This window comes from Oncorhynchus nerka, linkage group LG21, assembly GCF_034236695.1.
Source record: "Oncorhynchus nerka isolate Pitt River linkage group LG21, Oner_Uvic_2.0, whole genome shotgun sequence".
NCBI classification, from domain to species: Eukaryota; Metazoa; Chordata; class Actinopteri; order Salmoniformes; family Salmonidae; genus Oncorhynchus; species Oncorhynchus nerka.
In genome coordinates, this window is record NC_088416.1 from 21,566,397 (window position 1) to 21,594,239 (window position 27,843).

General features: G+C 41.9%; 2 protein-coding genes across 2 annotated transcripts; one reads left to right on the forward strand and one right to left on the reverse strand.

Annotated features, from left to right (window-relative positions):
• Window positions 1-9,999: 9,999 nt before the first annotated feature.
• LOC115110203 (MBT domain-containing protein 1-like) lies at window positions 10,000-21,745 on the forward strand. Its single transcript, XM_029635648.2, has 17 exons — window positions 10,000-10,178; window positions 11,221-11,422; window positions 11,600-11,733; window positions 12,608-12,722; window positions 12,950-13,032; window positions 14,178-14,295; window positions 14,592-14,726; window positions 14,879-14,967; window positions 15,203-15,437; window positions 15,685-15,740; window positions 15,838-15,942; window positions 16,066-16,213; window positions 16,389-16,471; window positions 16,877-17,111; window positions 17,578-17,649; window positions 18,165-18,359; window positions 18,603-21,745. Exons 1-17 carry the CDS (start codon window positions 10,158-10,160, stop codon window positions 18,725-18,727), a joined length of 2,151 nt encoding a protein of 716 aa, XP_029491508.2. The 5' UTR covers window positions 10,000-10,157; the 3' UTR covers window positions 18,728-21,745.
• Window positions 21,746-22,952: 1,207 nt separating this feature from the next.
• Window positions 22,953-25,581, reverse strand: LOC115110214 (nucleoside diphosphate kinase A-like). The gene is made up of 5 exons (XM_029635666.2): window positions 25,473-25,581; window positions 23,928-24,057; window positions 23,733-23,834; window positions 23,441-23,553; window positions 22,953-23,196 (listed from the first exon to the last, which is right to left on the reverse strand). Exons 2-5 carry the CDS (start codon window positions 24,051-24,053, stop codon window positions 23,079-23,081), a joined length of 459 nt encoding a protein of 152 aa, XP_029491526.1. The 5' UTR covers window positions 24,054-24,057; window positions 25,473-25,581; the 3' UTR covers window positions 22,953-23,078.
• Between the last annotated feature and the right edge of the window lie 2,262 nt (window positions 25,582-27,843).

The following is a 27,843-nucleotide window of genomic DNA, read 5'->3' on the forward strand; positions in this document are numbered from 1 at the left end:
TTATTATTATTATTGTATATCATTATCAGTATGACTATTGTATGAATATTTAATAATCTAAACCAGTTATTTTATATACAGTACCAGTCAAAAGTTTGGACACCCCTACTCATTCAAGGGTTTTTCTTTATTTTGACTATTTTCTACATTTTTTATCATTTTATTATCAATGGAAATCAAATTTATCAACCCCTGGAGGTCTGGCTTTTGAGTCACACTCAAAATTAAAGTGGAAGTCCACACTACAGGCTGATTCAACTTTGATGTAATGTCCTTAAAACAAGTAAAAATGAGGCTCAGTAGTGTGTGTGGCCTCCACGTGCCTGTATGACCTCCATACAACGCCTGGGCATGCTCCTGATGAGGTGGCGGATGGTCTCCTGAGGGATCTCCTCCCAGACCTGGACTAAAGCATCCGCCAACTCCTGGACAGTCTGTGGTGCAACGTGGCGTTGGTGGATGGAGCGAGACATGATGTCCCAGATGTGCTAAATTGGATTCAGGTCTGAGGAACAGGCGGGCCAGTCCATAGCATCAATGCCTTCCTTTTGCAGGAACTGCTGACACTCCAGCCACATGAGGTCTAGAATTGTCTTGCATTAGGAGGAACCCAGGGCCAACCGCACCAGCATATGGTCTCACAAGGGGTCTGAGGATCTCATCTCGGTACCTAATGGCAGTTAGGCTACCTCTGGCGAGCACATGAAGGGCTGTGCGGCCCCCCAAAGAAATGCCACCCCACACCATGACTGACCCACCGCCAAACCGGTCATGCTGGAGGATGTTGCAGGCAGCAGAACGTTCTCCACAGCGTCTCCAGACTCTGTCACGTCTGTCACATGTGCTCAGTGTGAACCTGCTTTCATCTGTGAAGTGCACAGGGCGCCTGTGGCGAATTTGCCAATCTTGGTGTTCTCTGGCAAATGCCAAACGTCCTGCACGGTGTTGGGCTGTAAGCACAACCCCCACCTGTGGACGTCAGGCCCTCATGGAGTCTGTTTCTGACCGTTTGAGCAGACACATGCACATTTGTGGCCTGCTGGAGGTCATTTTGCAGGGCTCTGGCAGTGCTCCTCCTTGCACAAAGGCGGAGGTAGCGGTCCTGCTGCTGGGTTGTTGCCCTCCTACGGCCTCCTCCACGTCTCCTGATGTCCTGGCCTGTCTCCTGGTAGCGCCACCATGCTCTGGACACTACGCTGACAGACACAGCAAACCTTCTTGCCACAGCTTGCATTGATGTGCCATCCTGGATGAGCTGCACTACCTGAGCCACTTGTGTGGGTTGTAGACTCCGTCTCATGCTACCACTAGAGTGAAAGCACCGCCAGCATTCAAAAGTGACCAAAACATCATCCAGGAAGCATAGGAACTGAGAAGTGCAGAACCACTCCTTTATTGGGGGTGTCTTGCTAATTGCCTATAATTTCCACCTGTTGTTTATTCTATTTGCAAAACAGCATGTGAAATTTATTGTCAATCAGTGTTGCTTCCTAAGTGTACAGTTTGATTTCACAGAAGTGTGATTGACTTGGAGTTACATTGTGTTGTTTAAGTCTTCCCTTTATTTCTTTGAGCAGTGTATATACAGTGGGGCAAAAAAGTATTTAATCAGCCATCAATTGTGCAAGTTCTCCCACTTAAAAAGATGAGAGAGGCCTGTAATTTTCATCATAGGTAAACTTCAACTATGACAGACAAAATGAGAAAAAAATCCAGAAAATCACATTGTAGGATTTTTAATGAATTTATTTGCAAATTATGGTGGAAAATAAGTATTTGGTCAATAACAAAAGTTTATCTCAATACTTTGTTATATACCCTTTGTTGGCAATGACAGAGGTCAAACGTTTTCTGTAAGTTCACAAGGTTTTCACTCACTGTTGCTGGTATTTTGGCCTATTCCTCCATGCAGATCCCCTCTAGAGCAGTGATGTTTTGGGGCTGTTGCTGGGCAACACAGACTTTCAACTCCCTCCAAAGATTTTCTATGGGGTTGAGATCTGGAGACTGGCTAGGCCACTCCAGGACCTTGAAATGCTTCTTACGAAGCCACTCCTTCGTTGCCCGGGCGGTGTGTTTGGGATCATTGTCATGCTGAAAGACCCAGCTAAGTTTCGTCTTCAATGCTCTTGCTGATGGAAGGAGGTTTTCACTCAAAATCTCACGATACATGGCCCCATTCATTCTTTCCTTTATACGGATCAGTCGTCCTGGTCCCATTGCAGAAAAACAGCCCCAAAGCATGATGTTTCCACCCCCATGCTTCACAGTAGGTGTGGTGTTCTTTGGATGCAACTCAGCATTCTTTGTCATCCAAACACGACAAGTTGAGTTTTTACCAAAAAGTTCTATTTTGGTTTCATCTGACCATATGACATTCACCCAATCTTCTTCTGGATCATCCAAATGCTCTCTAGCAAACTTCAGACGGGCCTGGACATGTACTGGCTTAAGCAGGGGGACACGTCTGGCGCTGCAGGATTTGAGTCCTTGGCGGCGTAGTGTGTTACTGATGGTAGGCTTTGTTACTTTGGTCCCAGCTCTCTGCAGGTCATTCACTAGGTCTCCCCGTGTGGTTCTGGGATTTTTGCTCACCATTCTGTGATCATTTTGACCCCACGGGGTGAGATCTTGCGTGGAGCCCCAAATCGAGGGAGATTTTCAGTGGTCTTATATGTCTTCCATTTCCTAATAATTGCTCCCACAGTTGATTTCTTCAAACCAAGCTGCTTACCTATTGCAGATTCAGTCTTCCCAGCCTGGTGCAGGTCTACAATTTTGTTTCTGGTGTCCTTTGAAAGCTCTTTGGTCTTGGCCATAGTGGAGTTTGGAGTGTGACTATTTGAGGTTGTGGACAGGTGTCTTTTATACTGATAACAAGTTCAAACAGGTGCCATTAATACAGGTAACGAGTGGAGGACAGAGGATCCTCTTAAAGAAGAAGTTACAGGTCTGTGAGAGCCAGAAATCTTGCTTGTTTGTAGGTGACCAAATACTTATTTTCCACCATAATTTGCAAATAAATTAATTAAAAATCCTACAATGTGATTTTCTGGATTTTTCCCCTCATTTTGTCTGTCATAGTTGAAGTGTACCTATGATGAAAATTACAGGCCTCATCTTTTTAAGTGGGAGAACTTGCACAATTGGTGGCTGACTAAATACTTTTTTGCCCCACTGTAATTGTAATGAGTAAAAATGTGCTAGCAACAAATATATAACACACACACACACACAGTGCATTCAGAAAGTATACAAGACCCCTTGACTTTTTCCACATTTCGTTATGTTACAGCCTTATTCTAAAATATTGTTTTAATCCCACAATCTGCACACAATACCACATAATGACAAACAAAAACAAGTTTAGACATTTTTGCAATACCAACCCCCCCCCCATAATTACCATATTTACATAAATATTCACAGCCTTTCATATTAGACTCAAAATTGACCGCAGGTGCATCCTGTTTCCATTGGTCATCCTTGAGATGTTTCTACAACTTGATTGGCATCCACCTGCAGTAAATTCAATTGAATGGACATGATTGGTAAAGGCACACACCTATCTATATAATGTCCCACAGTTAACAGTGCATGTCAGAGCAAAAACCAAGCCATGATGCTGCAGACATTTTTTGGTACCCTCCCACAGAGCTGTGCCTCGACACAATCCTGTCTTGGTGCACTACGGGCAATTCCTTCGACCTCACGGCTTGGGTTTTTTCTGACATCCACTGTCAACTGTGGGACCATATATAGACAGGTGTGTGTCTTTCCAAATCATGTCCAATCAATTTAATTTACCACAGGTGGACGCCAATCAAGTTGTAGAACCGTCTCATGGATGATCAATGGAAACAGGATGCACCTGAGCTCAATTTCGAAAGGGTCTAAATACTTATGTAAATATGTAAATATTTTTTTCTTCTCATTTTTAATACATTTTCTACCATTTCTAAAAACCTGTTTTCGCTTTGTCATTATGGGGTATTGTGTGTAGATTGAAGAGGGAAAACATGTATTTAATCCATTTTAGAATAAGACTGTAATGTAACACCATGGAAAAAGTCAAGGGGTCTGAATACTTTCCGAATGCACTGTAAGCTAATTTGCGGTTTGTGAGTAGCCCGGTTTTATAATGGCCCGGGACATTGTTTATTTATCAATTGCTTCCTGCGAATTCGCGACAGAAAAAAACCACCCAATTTTGCTCCAGTAAAATGGATCATATCTTTTGAACGGTTTGGGCTAGGGATACACGATTTTCAGTAAAGTAATGGTGAAACCATGACAGTCACGAAGCTGTGCTCAGTTTTCCTCTATGGCATACTACTTAGTGTGTAAGTGATGCACCGTTATGGGAACTAATTTCAGACATACAGCCTGAAATTGTGCAATTCTTAGACCATCAAAAGGTTTCAGGCTGGATCAAATACAATTTGGGGCTGTATCCCTGGAAGCCCAGGCCTAATGATGCCATTGTCCACAATAAAGCTCCACATCCAATTAAACACCCATGAGTTTCATTGTAAATGTAGAGGCTATCAGACAGACAATAATGGGTCAATTACTTAAAATGTATAGCTTTACATTTGAATAATTGGGAATGTTTTATTCTGAACTGCAACCTCATATGATGACCTATATGTTATGGCCAAATTTGGCCCACTTGGTATAACATACAAGGAGATATTTTCTGTGTGCAGAATAATGTGAATCAGGAGGAATACAGATATATAGTCTTGCGTTGCCAGGATGAGTAATGTGTTGTGTCTTCCCACTGGGCACACACTGGTTGAATCAATGTTGTTTCCAAGTCATTTCAATGAAATTACCTTAAACCAAAGTGGAATAGACATTGAATTGACGTCTGTGCCCAGTGAGTTAATTCACAAGGCTACTGGAACAATCAAACAATGTGAGAAAGACAGAAATCGATGTATCCCGTACCTGTGATCAGGTCATAATGAGGAGGCTATACCAGGCTCATGTGTAGGGTTTCACTCTGCACGGTCTCGTAGCTGTGTAGGGTCTCGCAGCTGTACTCGCATAGCCAGAGTGCCAGTCTTTTTCTGCTCTGTCGTTGTCATGATGAATAAGACAAAAACAGAATTACACCCAGGCTAGTACTCATGCATAGGTCAGACATTTCCACTAGAACACACCCCTCCCTTAAGTAAATAGTGCCCAAATTACATGTCAGGAAGCTGCAGACACTATTTTGGAATGACCAGCAGAAACATGGGTCTTCAAATATTGCTAGGTGACCCTGCCATATGGGTTCAAATCAAATGTAATTTGTCAAATGTTTCGTAAACAACAGGCATAGACTAACAGTGAAATGCTTACTTACAGGCCTTTCCCAACAATGCAGAGAGAAAATAGGGAAACAATTTGGGGAATAAATACACGAGTAACGATAACTTGGCTATATACCAGTGGTGTAAAGTGCTTAAGTAAAAAATACTTTAAAGTACTACTTAAGTAGTTTTTTGGGGGTATCTGGACTTTACTATTGATATTTTTGAACATTCCTGAAGAAAATAATGTACTTTTTACTCCATACATTTTCCCTGACACCCCAAAATACTTGTTACATTTTGAATGCTTAGCAGGACAGGAAAATGGTTGAATTAACGCACTTAAAGTGAAAATCCCTGGTCATCCCTACTGCTTCTGATCTGGCAGAATCACTAAAAACAAATGCTTTGTTGTTTGTTTGTTTTTATTTAAAAAAGGGCCACACTTCAACACTCAGACATAATTATTAACTATACTTTTACTTTTGGTACTTAAGTATATTTAAAACCAAATACTTTTACTCATGTAGGATTTTACTGGGTGACATTTTCTATTTTTGGTATCTGTACTTCTACACAAGTATGACAATTGGGTACTTTTTCCACCACATTTACACAGGGTATCAGTACCGAGTCGATGTGCAAGGGTACAAGGTAATTGGGGTAGATATGTACATATAGGTAGGGATAATGTGACTGGGCAACAGGATAGATAATTGTCACGTTCTGACCTTAGTTCTTTTGTTATGTCTTTGTTTTAGTATGGTCAGGGCGTGAATTGGGTGGGTTGTCTATGTTTCTTTTTCTATGTGGTGTTTTTGTGTTTGGCCTGGTATGGTTCTCAATCAGAGGCAGGTGTCGTTAGTTGTTTCTGATTGAGAATCATACTTAGGTAGCCTTTTCCCATCTGTGTGGGGTGGGTGATTATTTTCTGTTCTGTGTTTTTTCAGCACCATACAGGACTGTTCGTTTGTCATTTTATTTGTTTTGGTCAGTGTTCAATGACTTTATAAAAAAAATATGAACACTTACCACGCTGCGCGTTGGTCCTCACCTTCTTCCACCGACGACCGTGACAATAATAAAAAGTTTCCAGCAGCGTATGTGATGAGTCAAATGAGTTGCAAAAAGGATAAATGCAGATAGTCCTGATAGCTATTGGTTAACTATTTAGTCGTTTTATGGCTTGGGTGTAGAAGCTGTTCAGGGTCCTATTGGTTCCAGAATTGGTGCATAGGTACCTCTTGCTGTGCGATAGTAGAGAGAACAGTCTATTCCCAAGATAAAAACTGTAATATATACTTTTTGAAATTATTTTTGAAGTTCTAGCATTAGTGTTACTTTGGGCATTTGCTTGTGTATTCATCCAGCAAGGCCAAAGGTAATCTTCTCTACACTGGTAGGTTTTCCTCTGTCTGGCTAAAACTGGTTATATAGGCCTATAGGTTTGCCGGTACTTTGCTGCATCGGGCACTTCTTTATTACTTCACTACTCTGTTGCAAACTAAATGGAAGGTTTTGGCCACTGGGTGTTGAGCCATGCAACTCAGAAGGGTCGACACTGCAAATATTGACTCTTTGCATCAACTTCATGTCATTGTCAAAAATGCCTTTGACACTTATAAAATGCTTGTGATTATACTTCAGTATTCCATAACATCTGACAAAAATATCTAAAGACACTGAAGGAGCAAACTTTGTGGAAATTAATATTTGTGTCATTCTCAAAACTTTTGGCCACGACTGTATATAGTGTATGTCTGTACTAGCATGGACATTTTGGTAATTATATGAAATGCAATATATTTCTGAATGATTACCCTGTGTATCCTATAAAAAAAATAATAAAGAAATAAGGCAGAGATTGGGAGAGGGGTCTGAAAAAGTTGAAGACTTTAAGTATCCCTTTGAGAACAGTCAAGAATTAAGCAGTGGATGGTCTATCATCCTAGACACAGTAGATCAGGCCAGCATCACTTTTTCAAGACCTCTGCAATTCGCTCTGGCATGCTGTCAATTAACTTCTGGGCCACATCCTGACTGATGGTAAGCCAATTCTTGCAAAATCAATGCTTGGAGTTTGTCAGAATTTGTAGGTTTTTGTTTGTCCACCTGCCTATTGAGGATTGACCACAAGTTCTCAATCGGATTAGGGTCTGGGGAGTTTCCTGGCCATGGACCCAAAATATTGATGTTTTGTTCCCCAAGCCACTTAGTTAACACTTTTTCCTTATGGCAAGGTGCTCCATTATGCTGGAAAAGGCATTGTTAGTCACCAAAGTGTTCCTGGATGGTTGGGAGAAGTTGCTCTCGGAGGATGTGTTGGTTCCATTCTTTAATCATGGCTGTGTTCTTAGGCAAAATTGTGAGTGAGCCTACTCCCTTGGCTGAGAAGCAACCCCACACATGAATGGTCTCAGGATGCTTTACTGTTGGCATGACACAGGACTGATGGTAGTGCTTACCTTGTCTTCTCCGGACAAGCTTTTTTCCAGATGCCCCAAACAATCGGAAAGGGGATTCATCAGAGAAAATGACTTTACCCCAGTCCTCAGCAGTCCAATCCCTGTACCTTTTGCAGAATATCAGTCTGTCCGTGATGTTTTTCCTGGAGAGAAGTGGCTTCTTTGCTGCCCTTCTTGACACCACGCCATCCTCCAAAAGTCTTTTCCTCACTGTGCGTGCAGATGCACTCACACCTGCCTGCTGCCATTCCTAAGTAAGCTCTGTACTGGTGGTGCCCCAATCCCGCAGCTGAATCAACTTTCGGAGATGGTCCTGGCACTTGCTGGACTTTCTTGGGCACCCTGAAGCCTTCTTCACAACAATTGAACTGCTCTCTTTTGAAGTTCTTGATGATCCGATTAATGATTGAGGTGCAATCTTACTGGCAGCAATATCCTAGCCTGTGAATCCCTTTTTGTGCAAAGCAATGATGATGGCACGTGTTTCCTTGCAGATGACCATGGTTGACAGAGGAAGAACAATGATTCCAAGCACCACCCTCCTTTTGAAGCTTCCAGTCTGTTATTCGAACTCAATCAGCATGACAGAGTGATCTCCAACCTTGTCCTTGTCAACACTCACACCCGTGTTAACGAGAGAATCACTGACATGATGTCAGCTGGTCCTTTTGTGGTAGGGCTGAAATGCAGTGGGAATGTTTTTGGGGGATTCAGTTCATTTGCATGGCAAAGAGGGACTTTGCAATTAATTGCAATTAATTTGATCACTTTTCATAACATTCTGGAGTATATGCAAATTGCCATCATACAAACAGAGGCAGCAGACTTTGTGAAAATTAATATGTGTGTCATTCTCAAAACTTTTGGCCACGACTGTATACAAACATATGTGGACACCCCTTCAAATGAGTTGATTTGTCTATTTCAGCCACACTTGTTCCTGACAGGGATATAAAATCCAGCACACAGCCATGCAATCTCCAAGGACAAACATTGGCTGTAGAATGGCCCATACTGAAGAGTTCTGTGACTTTCAACATGGCACCGTCACAAAATGGCACCTTTCCTCCAAGTCAGTTTGTCAAATTTCTGCCCTGCTAGAGCTGCCCCGTTCAACTGTAAGTGCTGTTATTGTGAAGTGGAAACATCTCGGAGCAACAATGGCTCAGCCAAAAAGTGGTAGGCTACACAAGCTCGCAGAACGGGACTGCCGAGTGCTGAAGTGTGCATAACATAAAAATCGCCTGTCCTTGGTTACAACACTCACTACCGAGTTCCAAACTGCCTCTGGAAGCAACGTCAGCACAACTGTTCATTGGGAGCTTCATGAAATGGATTTCCATGACCGAGCAGCCGCACACAAGCCTAAGATCACCATGCACAATGCCAAGCCTCAGCTGGAGTGGTGTAAAACTTGCTGCTATTGGACTCTGGAGCAGTGGAAACGCTTTTTCTGGAGTGATGAATCACGCTTCAACATCTGTCAGTCCGACAGATTAATCTGTTTGGCAGATTCCAGGAGAACGCTACCTTCCAAATACATATTGCAGACTATAAAGTTTGATGGAGGAGGAATAATGGTCTGGGGCTGTTTTTCAATGTTCGGGCTAGGCCCCTTAGTTCCACTGAAGGGGATTTTTAACACGACAGTATAATATGATATTCTAGATGATTCTGTGCTTCTAATTTTGTGGCAACAGTTTGGGGGAGGCCCTTTCCTGTTTCAGCATGACAATGCCCCCATGCACAAGTGAGGTCCATACAGAAATGGTTTGTCGAGATTGGGTTGGAAGAACTTGACTGGCCCGCACAGAGCCCTGACCTCAACCCCATAGAAAACTTTTGGAATGAATTGGAACGCAGTCTGCGAGCCAGGCCTAATCGCCCCAAATCTGTGCCCAACCTCACTAATGCTCTTGTGGCTAAGTGGAAGCAAGTCCCTGCAGCTGTGTTCCAACATCTAGTGGAAAGCCTTCCCAGAAGAGTGGTGGCTGTTATAGCAGCAAAGTGGGGACCAACTCCATATTCATGCCCATAATTTTGGAATGAGATGTTCGACGAGCAGGTGTCGACATACTTTCAGCCATGTAGTATATTTACTTTGATGCATTTTACTGTACGTATGTGCATACAGTACAGTAGATGGCGGTAAAGTACTTTCACTTGGCTAAACCTGCATGCTAAAAAGATGAAGAAGAATTTCTTGCCCAATTGGCAAAAATCGTCTGTACTCCGCGCCTGCGCGTTTGAAATATGATAATGTTGTTGATATGCTATGCTAGCTAGCTAGTGGAGTTGTTTTTGCATATTAGGTTACATTAACTTTACTCTCTTCACTGTCTCGCCACTGTATCAAGATAAACCCGAAAACGCTCCGCATGAAGGGCTAATGGAAAACGCAAGAGATACGGTGAGCGCTATTATTGTGTTCTGTGTAAATCTCTGGTGTAGTCTTATTTCCCCTTTCTTTGTTGTGGTTGTCAGACTGCAGCAGCTAGTTTAGCTAGCTAGGCTAGGCAGTAGTAGTCCCAGATAGTTACTGTAGCTGCAGAAAATAAAACAGACAGCTTTATTCCAGCATTGCCTGCTTTTCAATTGTTTTATAAAGCTAGCCGGTGTTGTTGGCATGCTGTTGTGCTGCTGCTTCAACAATCCTCCCAACATTCTAGGGCAGCTTGTCTGCTTGAATAACGGGAAAGATCCAGCAGCTACCATTAACGTTACGTTAGCTGACTAGCAAACAATTGCAAGAAGGCAGGTCCGTCATATTAAATAGACCGCACTGCAGTGATTTTTTGCCGCTGTATTGGGGCCTCTTGCAGACTTTAATTCCTGGGGATATCAGGTCATGAGCCAGTGCGTGCAGCTGTCATTTCAATGTTGTGCTTTGGCAACAGAGGTTTCTGAATAGAAAGGGGGCGGTGCACCATCGATGACATTAGCTATCTGTTACTGCAGTGCAAAGTGTTTGTCATGTAGCTTACTTGCTGTATGTTGTCGCTGTTTTGATCACTGAGAACAGACTTGTTTTAGTGTGGAAATGGTAAGTGAGCTACCACCAGATATGTGGTGGTGGGTGTTACAGGTTATAATTGGTTAACATGTTGAGCTCTGAGCAATTTCCATGTTGGTTCAATGCAGTGCTATTCATAGATTAATTAATTGATATGTAGCTATTGAATTGACATGTTATACTTTCAAAGTCCCCTTCACTCTTCATTCTGTCTGTGTTGCATAGAGACATTGCACATAGGCTACATATTCTCTTGGACCTCTATATGTAGGCTTATCTAACAAGGTTTATGGATGCAGTGATTGCTTTGCCTTTATCAGAAAAAAATGATCAGCAGTAGGTTATCATGCATGCAACCACCTGTCGTGGCATGCGGGTAAGTGAGACTGCATTGACTGCGCTGTGCTAGCTCTAGCTGACACAATCCTCTCTCCTATAGGCTGAACGGACTGTTCGTTCAGAAAGGAAAAGGCGGGACTCGTTTGGGATGTTCGATGGCTATGACAGCTGCAGTGAGGATTCCAGCAGTAGCTCGAGCTCAGAGGACAGTGATGAAGAGGTTCCCTCCCTCCCTGCCAGCCTGCCCATCATCAAGACCAACGGCCAGGTCTACACCTACCCCGATGGGAAGGCAGGAATGGGTTAGTAGTACTGTGACTGCCTCTGCCCATTGAACATAATTGCTGATGGTGTTATTACAGGGTTGAATTGAGATTTTAGCATTCTATTATATGGCCATCTCTTCGAACAGTACTCACACCTCGGTATCCCTGTGTGTGTGTGTGTGTGTGTGTGTGTGTGTGTTTCACTCTCCTCAGCCACCTGTGAGATGTGTGGGATGGTGGGAGTGAGAGATGCTTTCTACTCCAAAACCAAGCGCTTCTGCAGTGTATCCTGTTCAAGGAGTTACTCATCCAACTCTAAAAAAGCCAGCATACTGGCCAGACTGCAGGTAACATGCAAACTGCACTAAGTCTACTTCTATTGTCCTTGTATGTTCCTCTATAACCATCTTCTTTTTTTGTTTGTTCAATTGACATTGAAAAGGTGTGAAAACGGGTTGTGTTTATTTCATTTGAATTGCTTCCTCTGTGTATCATCCTCTATGTATCTATAAGTAGCTATGTTTTCATTAACTGGTCCAGTGATTTTTGTTGTTGTTGTTGTTGACATTTAGAAAGTCTGTATAGAAAATAGATGCAACAGTTGCCTGCTACAGTTTCCATTTTGTCGATTAAAAACGTCTGGACGTAATGACGTTACACCAAAAAAAGAATACAGATTAAGTGGTTAAAGTGTTAACATGAACCTTTTAGGCAAATAGAGCATTAATAAATTGCTGACAGGCTATATGCCCTCCCACCTATGTCTCAGGTATCCCGCGAAAGCCAGCATGGATATACTGCAATAATGTACTAATATTTGTCATATTCTAATAATTATCATGTTCCAATGTATTGCAACGGTGAAATTTTTAATTTGTCAGCAATGAATATTTAGAATTAAATGTTGAGTGGATCGTTTTTGTTAGGGCTACGTGACGACGTCATGTGCCCCACAAACATTCAAAATGATTTGGCAATCCTTTTTTCAAAAAACAGTTTCCATCATAATTTGTCACAATAAAGAAAGTTAGACAACAAAAAAATCCATCCCAGTCGAACTGATACAAATGTCGTTGATCTTTAGAAAATGTATTCTATAATCTGCCGTTTCCTTTACACACATCGCAATGATTTCTTTTGTCGAATAAACCTTGGACAAAGGAAACCTGCCTGGCTTGTATGGTTCTTCTTCAATCTCTCTCAATATTATTATTTTCAAAGGGTAAACCACCAACGAAAAAGGCTAAAGTATTACAGAAGCAGCCTCTCATGGCGAAGTTGGCTGCCTATGCCCAGTACCAAGCCAACCAACAGAATCAAGTCAAGTCAAAAACAGGTAAGTTCCACGCAAAAGTCCATGACACGTGAAATGCATTTATTACCAATTACAAATGACAACAATGACAAATGACTACAGTATAGGTGCAACAGTCTTTATGGATGATTCTACTAGGACTAGATTGAGCTCATGTCTTTCTCACTGTAAATAAAGAAGGTGATGATAATAAGGTAGTCGACTTTTGTTATCTATATCTCCCATGACGATACTTGTGGTGGTTGCAGTGATTCCTGTGAAAGGCTTTGATTGGGGACGCTACATAGGCACCGGCGACATTAACGGGGCACCTGTCGGCTGTTTCAAACACGTAAGCAACGCTCAGCTCAAACACTCCAAAGGGTTGCTGATGAAAAGTGACAGTGTATGGAAGTCAGAACATGTAGACACAGCCAATGTGGTATATCTTAACTGACATTATACTTTTTAATTTGTAAGTCGCTCTGGATAAGAGCGTCTGCTAAATGACTTAAATGTAAATGTTAAAGTAGAGATTACGCTCAGTGGATGAATGATGCAAGCGTCTATGGTTGCCTCTCATGATGAGTGCTTATTAAGGGACTAATATTACAATAAATACAAAGTAATTGAATTACAGCTTGCGCCTTTCTTGTTTGTTATAAAGAAGTAGATTCTTGTAGATATTAGAATGTGTTGATTTGTAACCCTGTCAGACTTTTTTTTAATGCTCCAGTACAACGAAACTCAACAGTGCAAGTATGTTAGAATATACACTACCATTCAAAAGTTTGGGGTCGCTTAGAAATGTCCTTGTTTTTGAAAGAAAAGCACTTTTAATTTTTAACATTTAAAATAACATCAAATTGATCAGAAATACAGTGTAGATATTGTTTATGTTGTGAATGACTATTGTTGCTGGAAACGGCTGATTTTCTAATGGAATATCTACATACATCCAAGTTGATCATTTTAGAAGACTCTGCCTAATGATCAATTAGCCTTTTAAAATGATAAAGTTGGATTAGCTAACACAGCGTGGCATCGGAACACAGGAGTGACGGTTGCTGATAACGGGCCTCTGTACGCCTATGTAGATATTCCATAACAAAAACAGCCGTTTCCAGCTACAAAAGTCATTTACAACATTAACGATGTCTACACTGTATTTCTGATCAATTTGATGTTATTTTAATGGACAAAAAAATTGCTTTTCTTTCAAAAACAAGGACATTTCTAAGTGACCCCCAAACTTTTGAATGGTAGTGTATCTCATCCTTATTGAGCCATCAAACAGAGAGATGAAAACAACATAGTTTTTGTTGTTTTTTACATTATTGAAGCTGCACTAATTGTGAGGATAGGTGACGATGAAGAATATTAGCTTGCCATGATGAGTTTGGTTGTTTTAACAGCTGTCCTTTTTGAGTGGACATATTTATATTGTGATAATGTCATCTTCTGTGTTCAGCATGTGTTGTCTTCTCTGCCTTTTAGGTTCCCATGGGAACTTCCTGGGGTGACCTTGCAGAAGGGGTGAGAGTAGAGGTGCCCAATACAGACAGCGGCCTGCCAATGAAGGTGTACTGGATAGCAGGAGTTATCAAATTAGCAGGTAACAAAGCAGCCCCAGAGAATCCTCTTCACTCTAAAATGCACCTGATTGGATTCATAGATGACGGTGTACTTTCTCTGCATTCATTGTTTTCATCAAACTCTGTTTACACACAGACATGTTACACTTAGATTTAGCCTACACACAATGCTTGGAAACATAGATTCTTCTCTCATCCACAATACTCCTATGATTTAGATTTGTAATGGTATTTCAGGAGAAAAAAAAGAATCTGAAAATCACAAATAAGGTTCAGTGGTTTCCCTCATTTTAAAACATTGTGTTTCTCTCCGAAGGCTTTAAGGCACTGCTACGGTACGAGGGATTTGATGGTGACTCTGGCAGGGATTTCTGGTGTAACATCTGTGTCCCTGACATCCACCCGGTGGGGTGGTGTGCAGCAGGAGGAAAGCCCCTGGTTCCTCCCAAGTGTAAGACTAACAGAGGGAATAGTACTGTACTTTGTTTTGCCAAGATAAGGATGTAGGCTGTGCTGCAAGTGTTGAGTCATTTATCATTTCTGACCGGTTTGAGAGAATAATTTCTAATCTTTGCCAAATGTTGTCTGACTGTTTCACCTTAGCCATTCAGCACAAGTGCACCAACTGGAAAGAGTTTCTTGTGAAATGCCTAACAGGAGCAAAGACTCTACCTATTGATTTCTCCACCAAGGTGAGCTACAACTCTACATCACAAGACACTCCAACACCTCACTCATAGTACAAACATGCATCAAATATCAATGTGAGAAGATGAGTATGCTTGTATTATTTCCACAAATGCAACACTAATAACCTTCTGGCACTACCAGTACAAACATGCGTTATTGTAGAGTGACATATTCTACAATGCCTAACAGGATTGTCAAGTAACCTTGTAGAATCCTCACCTCCTCACCCTTCCCCAGGTGCAGCAGAGCATGCAGTTCCCCTTTAAGAAGCTGATGCGTGTGGAGGTGGTGGATAAGACTCACCTGTGCCGGACGCGGGTGGCCCTGGTAGAGCAGGTGATCGGAGGTCGGCTTCGGCTCGTCTACGAGGAGTGCGAGGACGGCTCCGACGACTTCTGGTGCCACATGTACAGCCCACTGATACACAGCATCGGCTGGTCCCGCGGCATTGGACACCGCTTCAAGAGATCTGGTCAGTGACATAGTGGGGAGGGCACATGGGACTAGGCACGTGGGACATACACATAAGGGTAAAGATTTGCTTGGGGTCTAAGGATCCTGAAAAGTTCAACATGGATGAAACACTTACAGGCACTTTAAGATTCTAGTTGTTTCAGTATGATTTATATTGAGTTTTAGGATTAGATTGTTGTCCATTAATGACGAATGCTCTTTCTTTATTTTGGTGTTTCAAACGCATGTTGATATTATTGTTTCAGATGTTTCAAAGAAACTTGATGGCCAAGTAGATGCCCCAGGACAGCTTTTTGCGAAGGTGAGTTCAAATGAATGTTTCAATCTGCCACTTGACTGATTCACAGATCTTTCTGGTCTCTGACATTTTGTTTGATACGTGGCACAATCTCTCTCAGGTGAAGGATGTTGACCAGAGCGGGGAGTGGTTTAAAGATGGCATGAAGCTGGAGGCTATTGACCCTCTGAATCTATCAGCTATTTGTGTTGCTACTGTCAGAAAGGTAAGCCTCATAATCGTGGTGTGAAATATGACTGACAGAGAAATGAGGGAAATAAAAGACAAATTAACTTGCACATGTAACAGATTTGTACACATTCACGCTCCCTGCCTTCTCTTCCTCCAGGTCTTGGCGGATGGATACCTCATGATTGGAATTGATGGTTCCGAGGCGGCTGATGGTTCTGACTGGTTCTGCTATCACTCCACCTCTCCCTCTATCTTTCCTGCTGGATTCTGTGAAATCAACACAATTGAACTCACCCCTCCACGTGGTACATACTAAAATACATTACATTGTGTGGTAAAAGCATCCTCACAATTGTCTATTTGAGTTTATTTGTAGTATCAAGAGAGTGCACACCACTGATTCTCACTTCACAGTGGCTATTTAAATTGGCCAGCCAGTTGCTGTTACTTGTAGCCTCAATAAGTAAGTCTTTTCTGCAGGGTACACAAAACTCCCATTCAGATGGTTTGACTACCTCAGGGAAACGGGTTCAGTGGCAGCTCCGGTGAAGCTCTTTAACAAGGTAACCTTGTTCAGCTTTTGGTCTGCTAGCTATTTTGCCTGTTAGTTCGTTTAGGCTCTTTTACTTTTGTTCTCAGTTTGTTAGTTGGACTGAATTTGTTGTCAAAACCAACTACTTGCTTGTCTTGAGTAACCCTTTACATTTTTTCACCTGCTGGATTTCATCTATTTGAAGTTTGATTGTTTTTGCACTTTGGCTTTTTCAAATTGCTTGATTTCTCTCAGTAGTGTAGGTGTTACAGGATATTCGTCCGAATAAGGATGACCAAGCGCATCTGAGTGCAGTGAAGTTGAGAAAGACTAGTAGCCCACCAATGTACAAAGTCATATGCTTGTATTTGTAGTGTTATGAGAAATTCCCTGAGTTCACCAGCTGAATGTCCCCTTCTCTTTCTTGACTCTGAAGGAAGTTCCAAACCATGGGTTCCGCCCTGGCATGAAGCTGGAGGCTGTGGACCTGATGGAGCCCCGGCTGGTGTGTGTTGCCACAGTGACACGTATTGTACATAGACTGCTGCGCATCCATTTTGACGGCTGGGAGGACGAGTATGATCAGTGGGTGGACTGTGAATCACCTGACCTCTACCCTGTGGGCTGGTGTCAGCTGACTGGCTACCAGCTACAGCCACCAGCTGTGCTCTGTGAGTTTTATTGGGATTTTTCAGCATTTATTCACAAAGATAAAGATGGACAAAGATACATTTTCGTAGTGCAATGTCTGAACTCTAATTCTAGTCTAGCCCCAAATAACCTTTTGGAAAACAAAGCCAGATTTTTCATTAGGGTCATCCAAATTACCTTGACTGTAATCTCCCAAATAACCAAAACTACCAATACAGGTGGAACTGCTTTGACACTGCCAATAAATGCAAAACAAAAACAACCAAGAGAAACAGTCAAAACATCAAACTTCATTTAACCAAAACACAGAAACGTTCAGATAACCAAAACACTGCGACTTTAACACAAACCTTTAATTTGAAACAAATTCTAGTAATGTAGGACAAATGAGCTAAAGCATTGGCTTTTTTTGAATGAGTTGAGACGAGCTGTGCTGCACGAATGTATGAATGAATGAGTTGTTCTCCGGTTTGTGCTTTTTTTCAGCCTCTAGAGAGCTCCCTCCGAGTGTGACAAAGCAGAAGAAGAAATCCCAGCAGTACAAAGGCCAAAAGAAAAGTAGGTCATCCATCCCCTCATTTCGCCCCCTCCCCCTCTCATTACTGCCCCTGTGCTTCCCCTGTTACTACCTCCTCCCATGCACACTCCCCCTTCCCTCTTTCTTTCTCTATTTAAGGGCAAAGCTGCACTCGCCACGGCTCGTCACGATTCTTGCTCTGCGGGCATATTTATTCACACCAACACAGAGCATTGAAACCAAGTCAAACTCTCCTACACCGGATTAATTTTCGTACCAGTGTGAAGCTGTTATTAGAGGTCTAGACCTCAGGCTAAAGAAAAATATTCATTGCCTGCAATAAAAGACAAATTATTTGATTATGTAGCTTTTAATTAGATTTTCCTGAATAACTTAGATTTCTAAGACATTTTTACCTAGATTGGAATATTTAAATTTGACTTCATGGATGATTAATACCACTTAAGTAGCCACACGTCAAAAGAGCAAAGGCATAAGAAACATGAAAGTAACAGAAGAGCTGATCAACCATTTTACCCTTTGCCTTGGTTTTTAGAGAGGAAGATCCCCATTGGTAAGAGACCAGTGAGTTTGTCGGGGGTGGTATTGAGTGGAGTGCCCCAGAGGAACCTATCTGGAGACGAGAACATGACCCCGCCAGACTACCCATCTCCTCCCACGCCAGCATCTGCCTCTGGGACTGCACAGCCTCCCTCGGCAGCCCAGGAACTCAGCCCCAATGGAAAGCTAGGTAACCTAAACCAACCCGCTAACTGAACTCAAATTAGAAACCCATGTTAAGCCTGGTAGTTGGGTAGGGATGTCCTCTACTGAAAGAGAATGGTGTAGTAGGTTAAGTACTCTACCCCATCTCAACATCAACAATCTTGAACAAGGCAACTTATTTTCTCCGTTATCTCCTGAGTTTTACAATTCATCCTCTCCTTCCTATTTATTTTCATACTTCTATACTGGCCCTCTTTCCTTTCCCAAGGGGTGACGCTGCAGCTGAAGGAGGAGGATCAGGAGGCAGACGAGTTCACCTTCCCGCAGGGCACAGCCTCCGACCTGGAGAGCAATGGCTCCGGCGGCAGCTACTACATCAAGCAGGAGACCTGAGCCTCCGTGGGGCACTGCTGCAGGAGAGCCAGTCCCCTCCCTCTCCCTCCACAGCACCAGAGACCATGGGCCCTGGGTGGCATCCCCACAACATTAACATGGAAGGTCACTAGGGGGCTTCAAGCTGTGCCCATAGAGACGTGGGACAGAGCGACTCAAAGACTAGTTCCAAACAGACAGCGCAAACGGGGAGAGGTGTGTAGAGAATAAAGGGGAAAAGAGAGGTGCGTGAATGACAATAACTTTACGTTTCAGTTCAGTTTTTTGTACTTCAACAACAAAAAAATAAGCTTTTTTACGATTTTTTTTCTAATCCGATATCTTTTTGTGCATCTCTCGTATTCGTTACATTGAGGTAGGGTAATCTTTCGATGGATAAACTGTGTGATGTTTGTGTATATATAACAGGGTGTATGTATGTATGTAGGTATTGAATGGACTAAACCTTACTGGTATAAAACAATCACTCAGATATAAAGTAGAAACACCACCAATCAGCTTCATACCAGTTCCGCACATTCAACTAAGATTTGAGCAGTTTACCACATTCTCTGGATCTTGCGTTCCATTTGTGTGATAGCCAATAATTACTTACAGCTATCACTGGGACATGACCAGGGAGAATGTGGGAGAGCCCCAAATCTTCAGTTGACCCTTTTCTATCACTATATTTACCATGCCTTATTTAAAATATGTTTACAAATATTACTCCTCTTGGCCAGCTGATTGCAGGCAAATTTTTTGTCAAATCTAAACAATTCTACTCTTATGAAAAACAGGTCATTCACTGTGGTAATATTTAGTTCTATCACAGTTTACTACACAATGATATGCAAACCTTGACTCGTGTCAAGTAATAGAGATCTATGTGAAATGTTTTATATCTAACATATAGCATTATTCTACATGAATTATGTCATAATTCAGAGCGATACTATAAATATGAGTAGAGGAAATATTCAAGTCACTGTAATGTTCGGGCTGTGTTTCATCTGTACCATCAACAACATGTGAAACGTTTTATCTGAATAGAGAATTTACTGTCTTTGTAAAAGAAAAACTTCATAATGCTGTTTGCTCTACCTCTTTTAGAACTTTTAATGTAATCTCCTGTTGCAAGGTTTTCAGATTCTGGTCAAACCACACGTATAGGTGACTTTTCATTACAATTTAAATCACTTTGACGGCTATGTGTGCATATTTCCTAGTAAGTGATTGGTAGGCCTGGGCTAAATTGTCATACTCACTGACTCATGATCATACATTTTATTCATAGGCCATCCTTTCATTGGGAGATATTAAATGAATGTCAATATTGATTTATAAAACAAAATATATCACATTAAATGTGTATTTATGAACAAAGTATGCAGTATATAACAGAGCCAATTTACAAACATGATATGGTGATTTATTTTGTGCCATATGAGAAATTAAAGAGGGATTATAATTGACATACTATATATACTAACGACTGCACTCCGTTGTCTTACTTTATATACCAGTAAGGTTGACAATTTACTCTCAGGAAATCTTAGCGTATTGTATTATAGGCTTCTTCTTCGTTGTTAAGGTTATTGAGAACGGTGTTGTCATTGGCTGTTGGCATGCTGAAATTAGACTTCAGAGATTGATGTGGTCAACAGTATTAATAAAAATGTGTTTAGTCCAAGATCGGTCTTAAAGTAAATGTGTCACTTGGTAAACCATCTCACTAATGTAGAGAGACCTATTTGATGTGATACAAGGTCCCATTTTAAGTGGATTTGTCATATATTCTGTCTAGAGGTAGGATTACCCTTCTGTGTGTCACTGTTTGATAATGTGTAGGTGTTTGTTTTGAACTTTTCTTTTTTTGCAAAAATGTTCAGTTAAATGTTAGCTCTGTCGATTTGTCTTACTGTTGTTACTGTATGTTTCAATGTCTGGTCCTGAGTGAAACTCAAACTAGTATTACAGTCTCAATGAAAATGTACATTTTACACGCTGGCTGGTGTAAACCAGCTCAGGTGACCTTGGTGATGCCAAAGATTGCCTAAGGTCACTGTCAAGCAATAACGTCTTATCACAGTACTCTCCTAACGTTACATTTTACCCTAAATGTCATAATAATGAACAAGGTTTGACAGGCACACGGTAGCTAAATATATGTTACAGAGGCATATCTGTTGCAAATGCTCCCAATTTCACCCTACATTAGGTTTGGGAGACAGTGAGATCATAAGCTTTTAGCTGTACTTTCACTCAAACTTCAGACTGTGCACCAAAGACCGAATGGTGTAAATATACATGATATTATGTTAATATATGGCATGACTGTTTTGAGGCGACAAACATTTTCTCCGTCGTCCTTGTAACACAAATGTTAGACACGAGAATTCATGGTATTTGAATGAAGAAAAAAATAAATGCACAAATTGACTCAATATAGGGCTACACTGTTCTGTTCATGACGTTCATTGATTTCAAATGCATTATTTCAATATTATAATCAATATCAAAGAACAAGACTATAGGGTGTGTTTGTTAAAACCAAAATATGTGCATGCAGCAGTGTGAACATCATGTCCTCCTGTGCTTAACTAGTTGGTCTTTGCACTAACACAGGTCTGTGTGTATGTGTGCTTGTTTCTATTGTGAAACCTGTTCATCATATTGTCTTTGTATTCTGGTGCTATATACATATATTTGATAAAGTCATAACCTTTTAAGAATGAAATGATTTTCAGAAACTGTGACCATAGTGGAGAAATGCAGTTCTCTTATTTTGGATACAACTATAATGAAAGATTTGTAATGAATTAACTGTCAAAACACGAAAAAATCTTCATCCAAGTATATAGTTTTTGTTCCTTGGTTTCCATGGTAAATGTGCTGTGAACAAAAGTTTAGAAAAATATGTATTTGAAGATATTTTGTTTACTTTCATTTAATATTTTTAATGAATCTTGCATGTTTGTGGAAAAAGCATTAATGTAAAATAAATTAACTTTTTTTTTTACACTGCATAAAAGTACAGTATTGAGCTAGTGTCCATTTTGTTAACCACACCATTAACTGGATACTTTGGGATTGATGTCCTTTATCTCCTTCCCCAGAGTCAGATGAACTCCTAGATACCATGTGTGCGTGTCCAGTAAGGAAGTTACAGGTTGTTTTGTGAGCCAGCACTATGACTGGAAATCTATGGGATCTGCTAGCATGCTATGACTGGATGCTTTTATCAAGTCTAGGTCCAAGAGGCTTCTAATCAGCTTCTACCAAGCCGTAAGAGTCCTGAACATCAAATCAAATGGCTACTCAGACTATTTGCATTCACTAAGGTCTACACCTGAATTCAGCATGTGACAAATTACATTTGGCTTTCAATGTTATGCTAGCATGCTATGACTGGAAGTCTGGTGTCTGTTAGCATACTAGAAGATGCACTAACGTTTCCTAAGCCAATTTATTTCAAACTGGACAAAAACACTTCAGCCACAAGTTCATCCGACACTGGAAGTAGACAAAAGGGCCTCCCAAAATATAGTCAAGATGTAAAGTAGCGTTTCCCAATGAATGCATCTAATCTGGATTTAAATGGAGTGCCTTCAAATCACAGATTCACACCTGAAACACCAGGTGGGTGCAATTGAGGGAGAAGACCAAACCTCAGGGTGAGTTGAATACCCCTGATGTAGTGAACGTTACCATGTTAACCAATGTAGCATAGGGCAACGGCCGGCTTCGACAACTGGGGTATTGTCAACTAACATCCAGAACACAGTTAATACCTTACCATTTCAATGCAAATATTTTCTGCACAACTGTTGCCCAAACAGGCCCAAGTTAAAGTCTACCAAAACATCCCATCAGGCAAGCCCCACATTGACACTTTCAGAACCTCCTACACGGTGGAATTGGGTTGACAAGTCAACCCACTGCTGCCACCGCCCACTTTTCCGATATCCCCCCCCAATCACAGGAGTGTACTCAGCAAAGCCATAGGACACCCTGATGGGTAATGCCTTAAACTACATGTACATAACATCTTGCAAAGTTATTTATTGAAATATTTTCCATAGCATGCCTTGCCATTTATGAATATATTGAAGCTCCTTCACTAGAGGCCCACATGCCCTGAACAGATCTTGGGGACATGACCAATTAATGCTTTATCAAACTTCCCCAGTCCCCTACTGACAAAGCCCCTGAACAGTTTCAAAGTACACTAGGAAGAGTCATGTATTCTACACCATGATTTTTATTGACATTATTTTTAAGTGCTCAAAGTACTTAAACAAATTCCAGGTAGACAGCATTCAGAATGGGTTTGATGGGTGAGGAGAAAACGATTCCAGTTCCATTTTATTTACTCATACAGGAAGCCATTTTGGCAGCTCTTGTACTCGACCATCTCCTCTGGCTTGAACCACAAGGCGATCTCCTTGTTGGCACTGTCGAGGGAGTCACTGCCGTGGATGATGTTCCTTTAACGGCAAAATGAAACAAATCAGCAACTGCGCATCATGGGCTTGAGGTTTATTGGAACTACAGTCAGCAGGGTATATTACATTTCTTAATACACGAGTTGATTGTAGAAAATGCATTACAGCCTGATTGCATCAAATTCCTGTCCAATGATTCTCACTTTCAGGTTGCACCGCTTGTTGGTTGAGCACTTAGTACTTGCCAAAGCAGATTCTGTATAAACAGGCATCAGTGGACACATACCTTCCAAGCGTGATGCAGAAGTCTCCGCGGATGCTGCCGGGCTTGGAGTCAGCAGGGTTGGTCTCTCCCAGCATCAATCTACCGTTCTTCACAACGTTCAGGCCTTCCCAGATCTGAAAGCAAAGGAAGGTAAAATGGCACATTGAGAGCAGAACAATTCATTATGTCACAACCACTGACCAAGAGTATTGGAAGTATTGTGTTCCGGTGGCTTTAGCAGTGAACCACTATGCATCTAGCAATGAGCAAGCATTTTCAAAGGGGCTGTGCGTAGTGTCAGAAGGATAGTTACCATGGCAACAACGGGACCGGAGTGCATGAAGGCGCAAAGGCCGCCATAGAAGGGCATGTCCTTCAGGTCAATGTAGTGCTGCTTGACGTGGTCCTCAGATGCCTGCAATCACCCCCCAAAAAATTTTTATAAAGGCCCTAAAATCAATAGTCACAGTTAAATGCTGTTAAACCTATTAGACAGATGTTCACATACCTGGATCATCTTCATGGCCACAAGCCTGAAGCCCCTCTGCTCAAAGCGCTTAATGATATCTCCCACAAGTCCCCTCTGGACACCATCAGGCTTGATGGCAATGAAGGTACGTTCGGTGTTAGACATGGTGCTGCAACAAGAGAAGAGGATATTAGATATTGAGTGGGCTGTCTGTGAAACACATTAACAATGGACAAATTGCCTAGTTCGTTGTCTTGGAGATTAAAACATCCATTTAAAATTAAATTGCTGAATTAGCTGGAATAAGCCAGGCCACTGCACAACACCGCAACCTTTGATCAATGTACAGCGCTTCAATGTCACCTAGAATGCTATGGAGTGAACAGATGCAGTGTAGCTACTGAATGTGGCAAGGACAGTACAAATCTATTCTCATCACCCATCCCCGGAAAGTATTCCCACATGCCCATTCCACGCCTATGGGGTATTTGGTATGAACAATTTGCTTTCGTTGCCAATGTGCAACTCATGTTTCATACATGGGCAAACGAGTTTGTTTTACTGGCATTGTAGCGTAGTTACTGTCGCGCAAAGTGACCCCATGCTGTAGTTGTGTTAGGTTGAGCTATATTAAAAGTAACGTTACCTACATTCAACTGCAAACAGATGCTGCAGCAGTGCGAGTGCAGTGTTGAACTGTGCGCTGTAAACGTCACTTCAAGGACTTATTAAAACACTTTAAATTCATGAACCTTTACCTGTATTAAAACAGTCATCAAAGATCACAACCACACCCTGCGGAACCATACGAATTGTGCAGTTACTTTAATTATTGCGTCGCGATGTACTGATTGTTGAATAGGCCTAGCGTTTGACAGCAAACGAAAAGTAGTTGGTTAACTTGCCACGTCCAGATTTAATACAGATCTGTGCGTTTCACCGGCATTAATATAACTTCCAAAAGCGAGCTAAGGACGCTAGCAGCGCCATGAACTTGAGCACATTCCATTGTTGAAAGCGGCCATATTTGGTACAGATGCCATGCCACATGGCCCGGCTTTCCACTGTCGTTACACGAAATAAAGTCCAAGTAGATTAAAGTCTAGCTTAATTGTAAAGCACTTCACACCTAAAACGGAGTTCATAGTAACAGATAAGTGGTTTACGGTAACCTGTAAGGCTAAGCTTATTAGCCATGTGAATAAGCAAATTTCACCCCGCAAATCAGTCACGTTGGGTGAAACTGAAATGCACATCCCCGGTTGTGTTACCTAACGCGTTACATTTTCAATTCACTAGCTATAAAACTGCAAGTCATTGGTTTACTATTAGGATGGGAATTAACAGTCACTCGATGCATGTCAATTATCTGGCTAACTTAGTTGGGTAGAAACGGGCGAAGAACCACGCCGTTGCGTGGCATACTAGCTAGCTCGTCAATGCGAAAGGCAGAACACAAGCGACGTCCCCCAACTTCCTAAAAAACATGAACGGAATAGAACGATAAAGACTACTGTAAAAACACAACGCTGTGATTCAACGCAAAATGAAGGGCGTTGTGGCCCCACCATTCAAGCAGCATACCTTTAGAGTTGCGTTGTTGAGACTGACAGAAGACCCGTGAGACAACCGTTCTGGGAAGGGAACAATCAGTGAGGATGAGAAGATGTTGAGAGCTAGTTTATAAAGGCTGCTGGGTGAACGGGTGGGGCTTGGACGAGGTCAAAAATGGATTGACATGTTGCGTGCCTTTTAATCGTCCATGTTCTTCTGCGCATTCTAGCGCAACACAGTTAATGGGTTGCGTGATATCCACATGTGCTGTCAAATATTCGAGTCTAGACAATGGTTGATATCAGCACACTAACCAAAACGGTATCTGTTGCAAGAGGTTGGTGGGTTTTGAAATGGGTGGACATGTTTTATTTTTTATCAAAGAAACAGGTGTAGGTGTAAATATATCAGAGGCTCACATTTTACAAACACACTATGAAACAATTTTCCTTTACATATTTTGGATGAGGTCTGCTTGTGGTGGTCGAAACATATGTTTTATGCTTGTGACAACTCCCGACAAGGGCTGTTTTCATTGTAGATTTTGCCGCCACCTGCTGACTGTTGCCGCACAATGACGTCTGTGATGCATATCTATTACGTCATACGTGAGCATGTTTGAAACAGATCAGATCACATTTGACCATTCGTTCAGACATCGGGTTGGTTTCGTTGGTGGTCGAAAATGTATTGTCCCGCATTTTAATTGCAATCTATTTATTTAACCTTTATTTATCTTTTTTTTTTTTAAACATTAATTTGTGATACTACTGGAGAGAATAAATAAGTTGAGGTAGGTATTGTTTTTTTATAGAGATGTATTTTTATATATTAAACATTTTGAAAGGCAAGATAAGTCTTGCCATCTGCCAAAGTCAGAAATAGTGAGTAATTGGGTAAAGGTGATCGCCAAGGTGACACTGTGCATAGAGGACTTTCTGATGACATTCCCGGGGTCAGAGGTCAAAGGTTATATAACCTATTGATAAATCATTTAGGCTAATTAATGAGTTTGTGAAAGGTGATATGTAAAATCTCAGTCACAGGAGACTGAGGCAGAGACAGAGATGCAGGAGGCTGATCCAGAGTCAGCCGGCCCATATCAGTCAGAGGAGACTGAAGCAGAGATAGAGATGGAGGAGGCTGATCCAGAGTCAGCCGGCCCATATCAGTCAGAGGAGACTGAAGCAGAGATAGAGATGGAGGAGGCTGATCCAGAATCAGCCGGCCCATCTCAGTCAGAGAAGACTGAAGCAGAGAGAGAGATGCAGGAGGCTGTTCCAGAGTCAGTCGGCCCATCTCAGTCAGGAGAGACTGAAGCGAAGAGAGAGAAGCAGGAGGCTGATCCAGAGTCAGCCGGCCCATCTCAGTCACAAGAGACTGACGCGAAGAAAGAGAAGCAGGAGCCTGATCCAGAGTCAGCCGGCCCATCTCAGTCACAAGAGACTGAAGCAGAGAGAGAGATGCAGAAGGCTAATCGGGACTTAGCCGGCCCATCTAACACATGGGAGCCACAGCAGACTTTTCATTACAACCTGTCCTTGGCCCGGAGAAGCTCCTCCTCAGAACTCAAATTCTCAGGGGAGGAGATGACTGAGAAGTAGGTTGCTCTTTGTCTTCCCCATACTTACCTCCTATTCTCTATGCTGTATGTTCTGCAACCGACCAAAGATCAAATCAGAGGGTGTGTTTGTGGTGTACATGTATATAGGCTAGTCCTGTAGAGGTCAAGAGTTAGATAGTTGTAATAATTAACAGTACTCATCTATTTACCCATTTTGCAGGCAATGGATTCTCTTGACTGAGAATATGCATGAAAGGGTGAGTTAGTGTTAGCTCTGGAATTTTTAACATCAGGAAGATGGTAAAAAATGCTCTGGGTACATACCAAATGGTTCCTTTTTACATATATAGTGCCCTACTTTTGACCAGAACCCTATGGGCCCTGGTCAAAAGCAGGGCACTATTTAAGGAGTAGGCTGCCATTTGGGACACAGTCTAGATCAGGGATGGGCAACTAGCGGCCGCGGATCCTCTTTTGTAAGCCCATGGATCAATAATAAATAATACAAATAGGAACTCAGTTGGGGTCTCAACTTATTGTTGAGAGTTCGAATAGTAGAATTCACAAGGTGCAATTACACATTGCAGGAAGGAACTCGAAAACTTCTCTCCACTGTCAAGAGGGGTTCCGCTAAAATCATTTGCTCGCAAAGTGGGGGGCAGGCCCAAACAAAATTTTACTTAGGGCCCCCAAAACGCAAGGGCCAACTCTGACTGCATGTGTGGGTATGGATGTGGGTATGCAGACCCGCGAGCCACTGCAGCCCCTCATGATGATTTCAGATTTTTTGTGGCCCCCTCCCCCATAAAAGTTGCCAATCCCTGGCCTAGATATTCT

What these genes read in the sequence shown, in the direction of transcription:
- LOC115110214 (XM_029635666.2), bottom strand. Translation starts at nt 24,053, where the DNA reads ATGTCTAACACCGAACGTACCTTCATTGCCATCAAGCCTGATGGTGTC. An exon ending in TGGCCATGAAGATGATCCAG is followed by an intron (nt 23,835 to 23,927) that starts GTATGTGAACAT and finishes GGGTGATTGCAG; the next exon opens with GCATCTGAGGACCACGTCAA. An exon ending in CCGGTCCCGTTGTTGCCATG is followed by an intron (nt 23,554 to 23,732) that starts GTAACTATCCTT and finishes CTTTGCTTTCAG; the next exon opens with ATCTGGGAAGGCCTGAACGT.
- LOC115110203 (XM_029635648.2), top strand. Translation starts at nt 10,158, where the DNA reads ATGGAAAACGCAAGAGATACG. An exon ending in CGATGGGAAGGCAGGAATGG is followed by an intron (nt 11,423 to 11,599) that starts GTTAGTAGTACT and finishes CACTCTCCTCAG; the next exon opens with CCACCTGTGAGATGTGTGGG. An exon ending in GCATACTGGCCAGACTGCAG is followed by an intron (nt 11,734 to 12,607) that starts GTAACATGCAAA and finishes TTATTTTCAAAG; the next exon opens with GGTAAACCACCAACGAAAAA.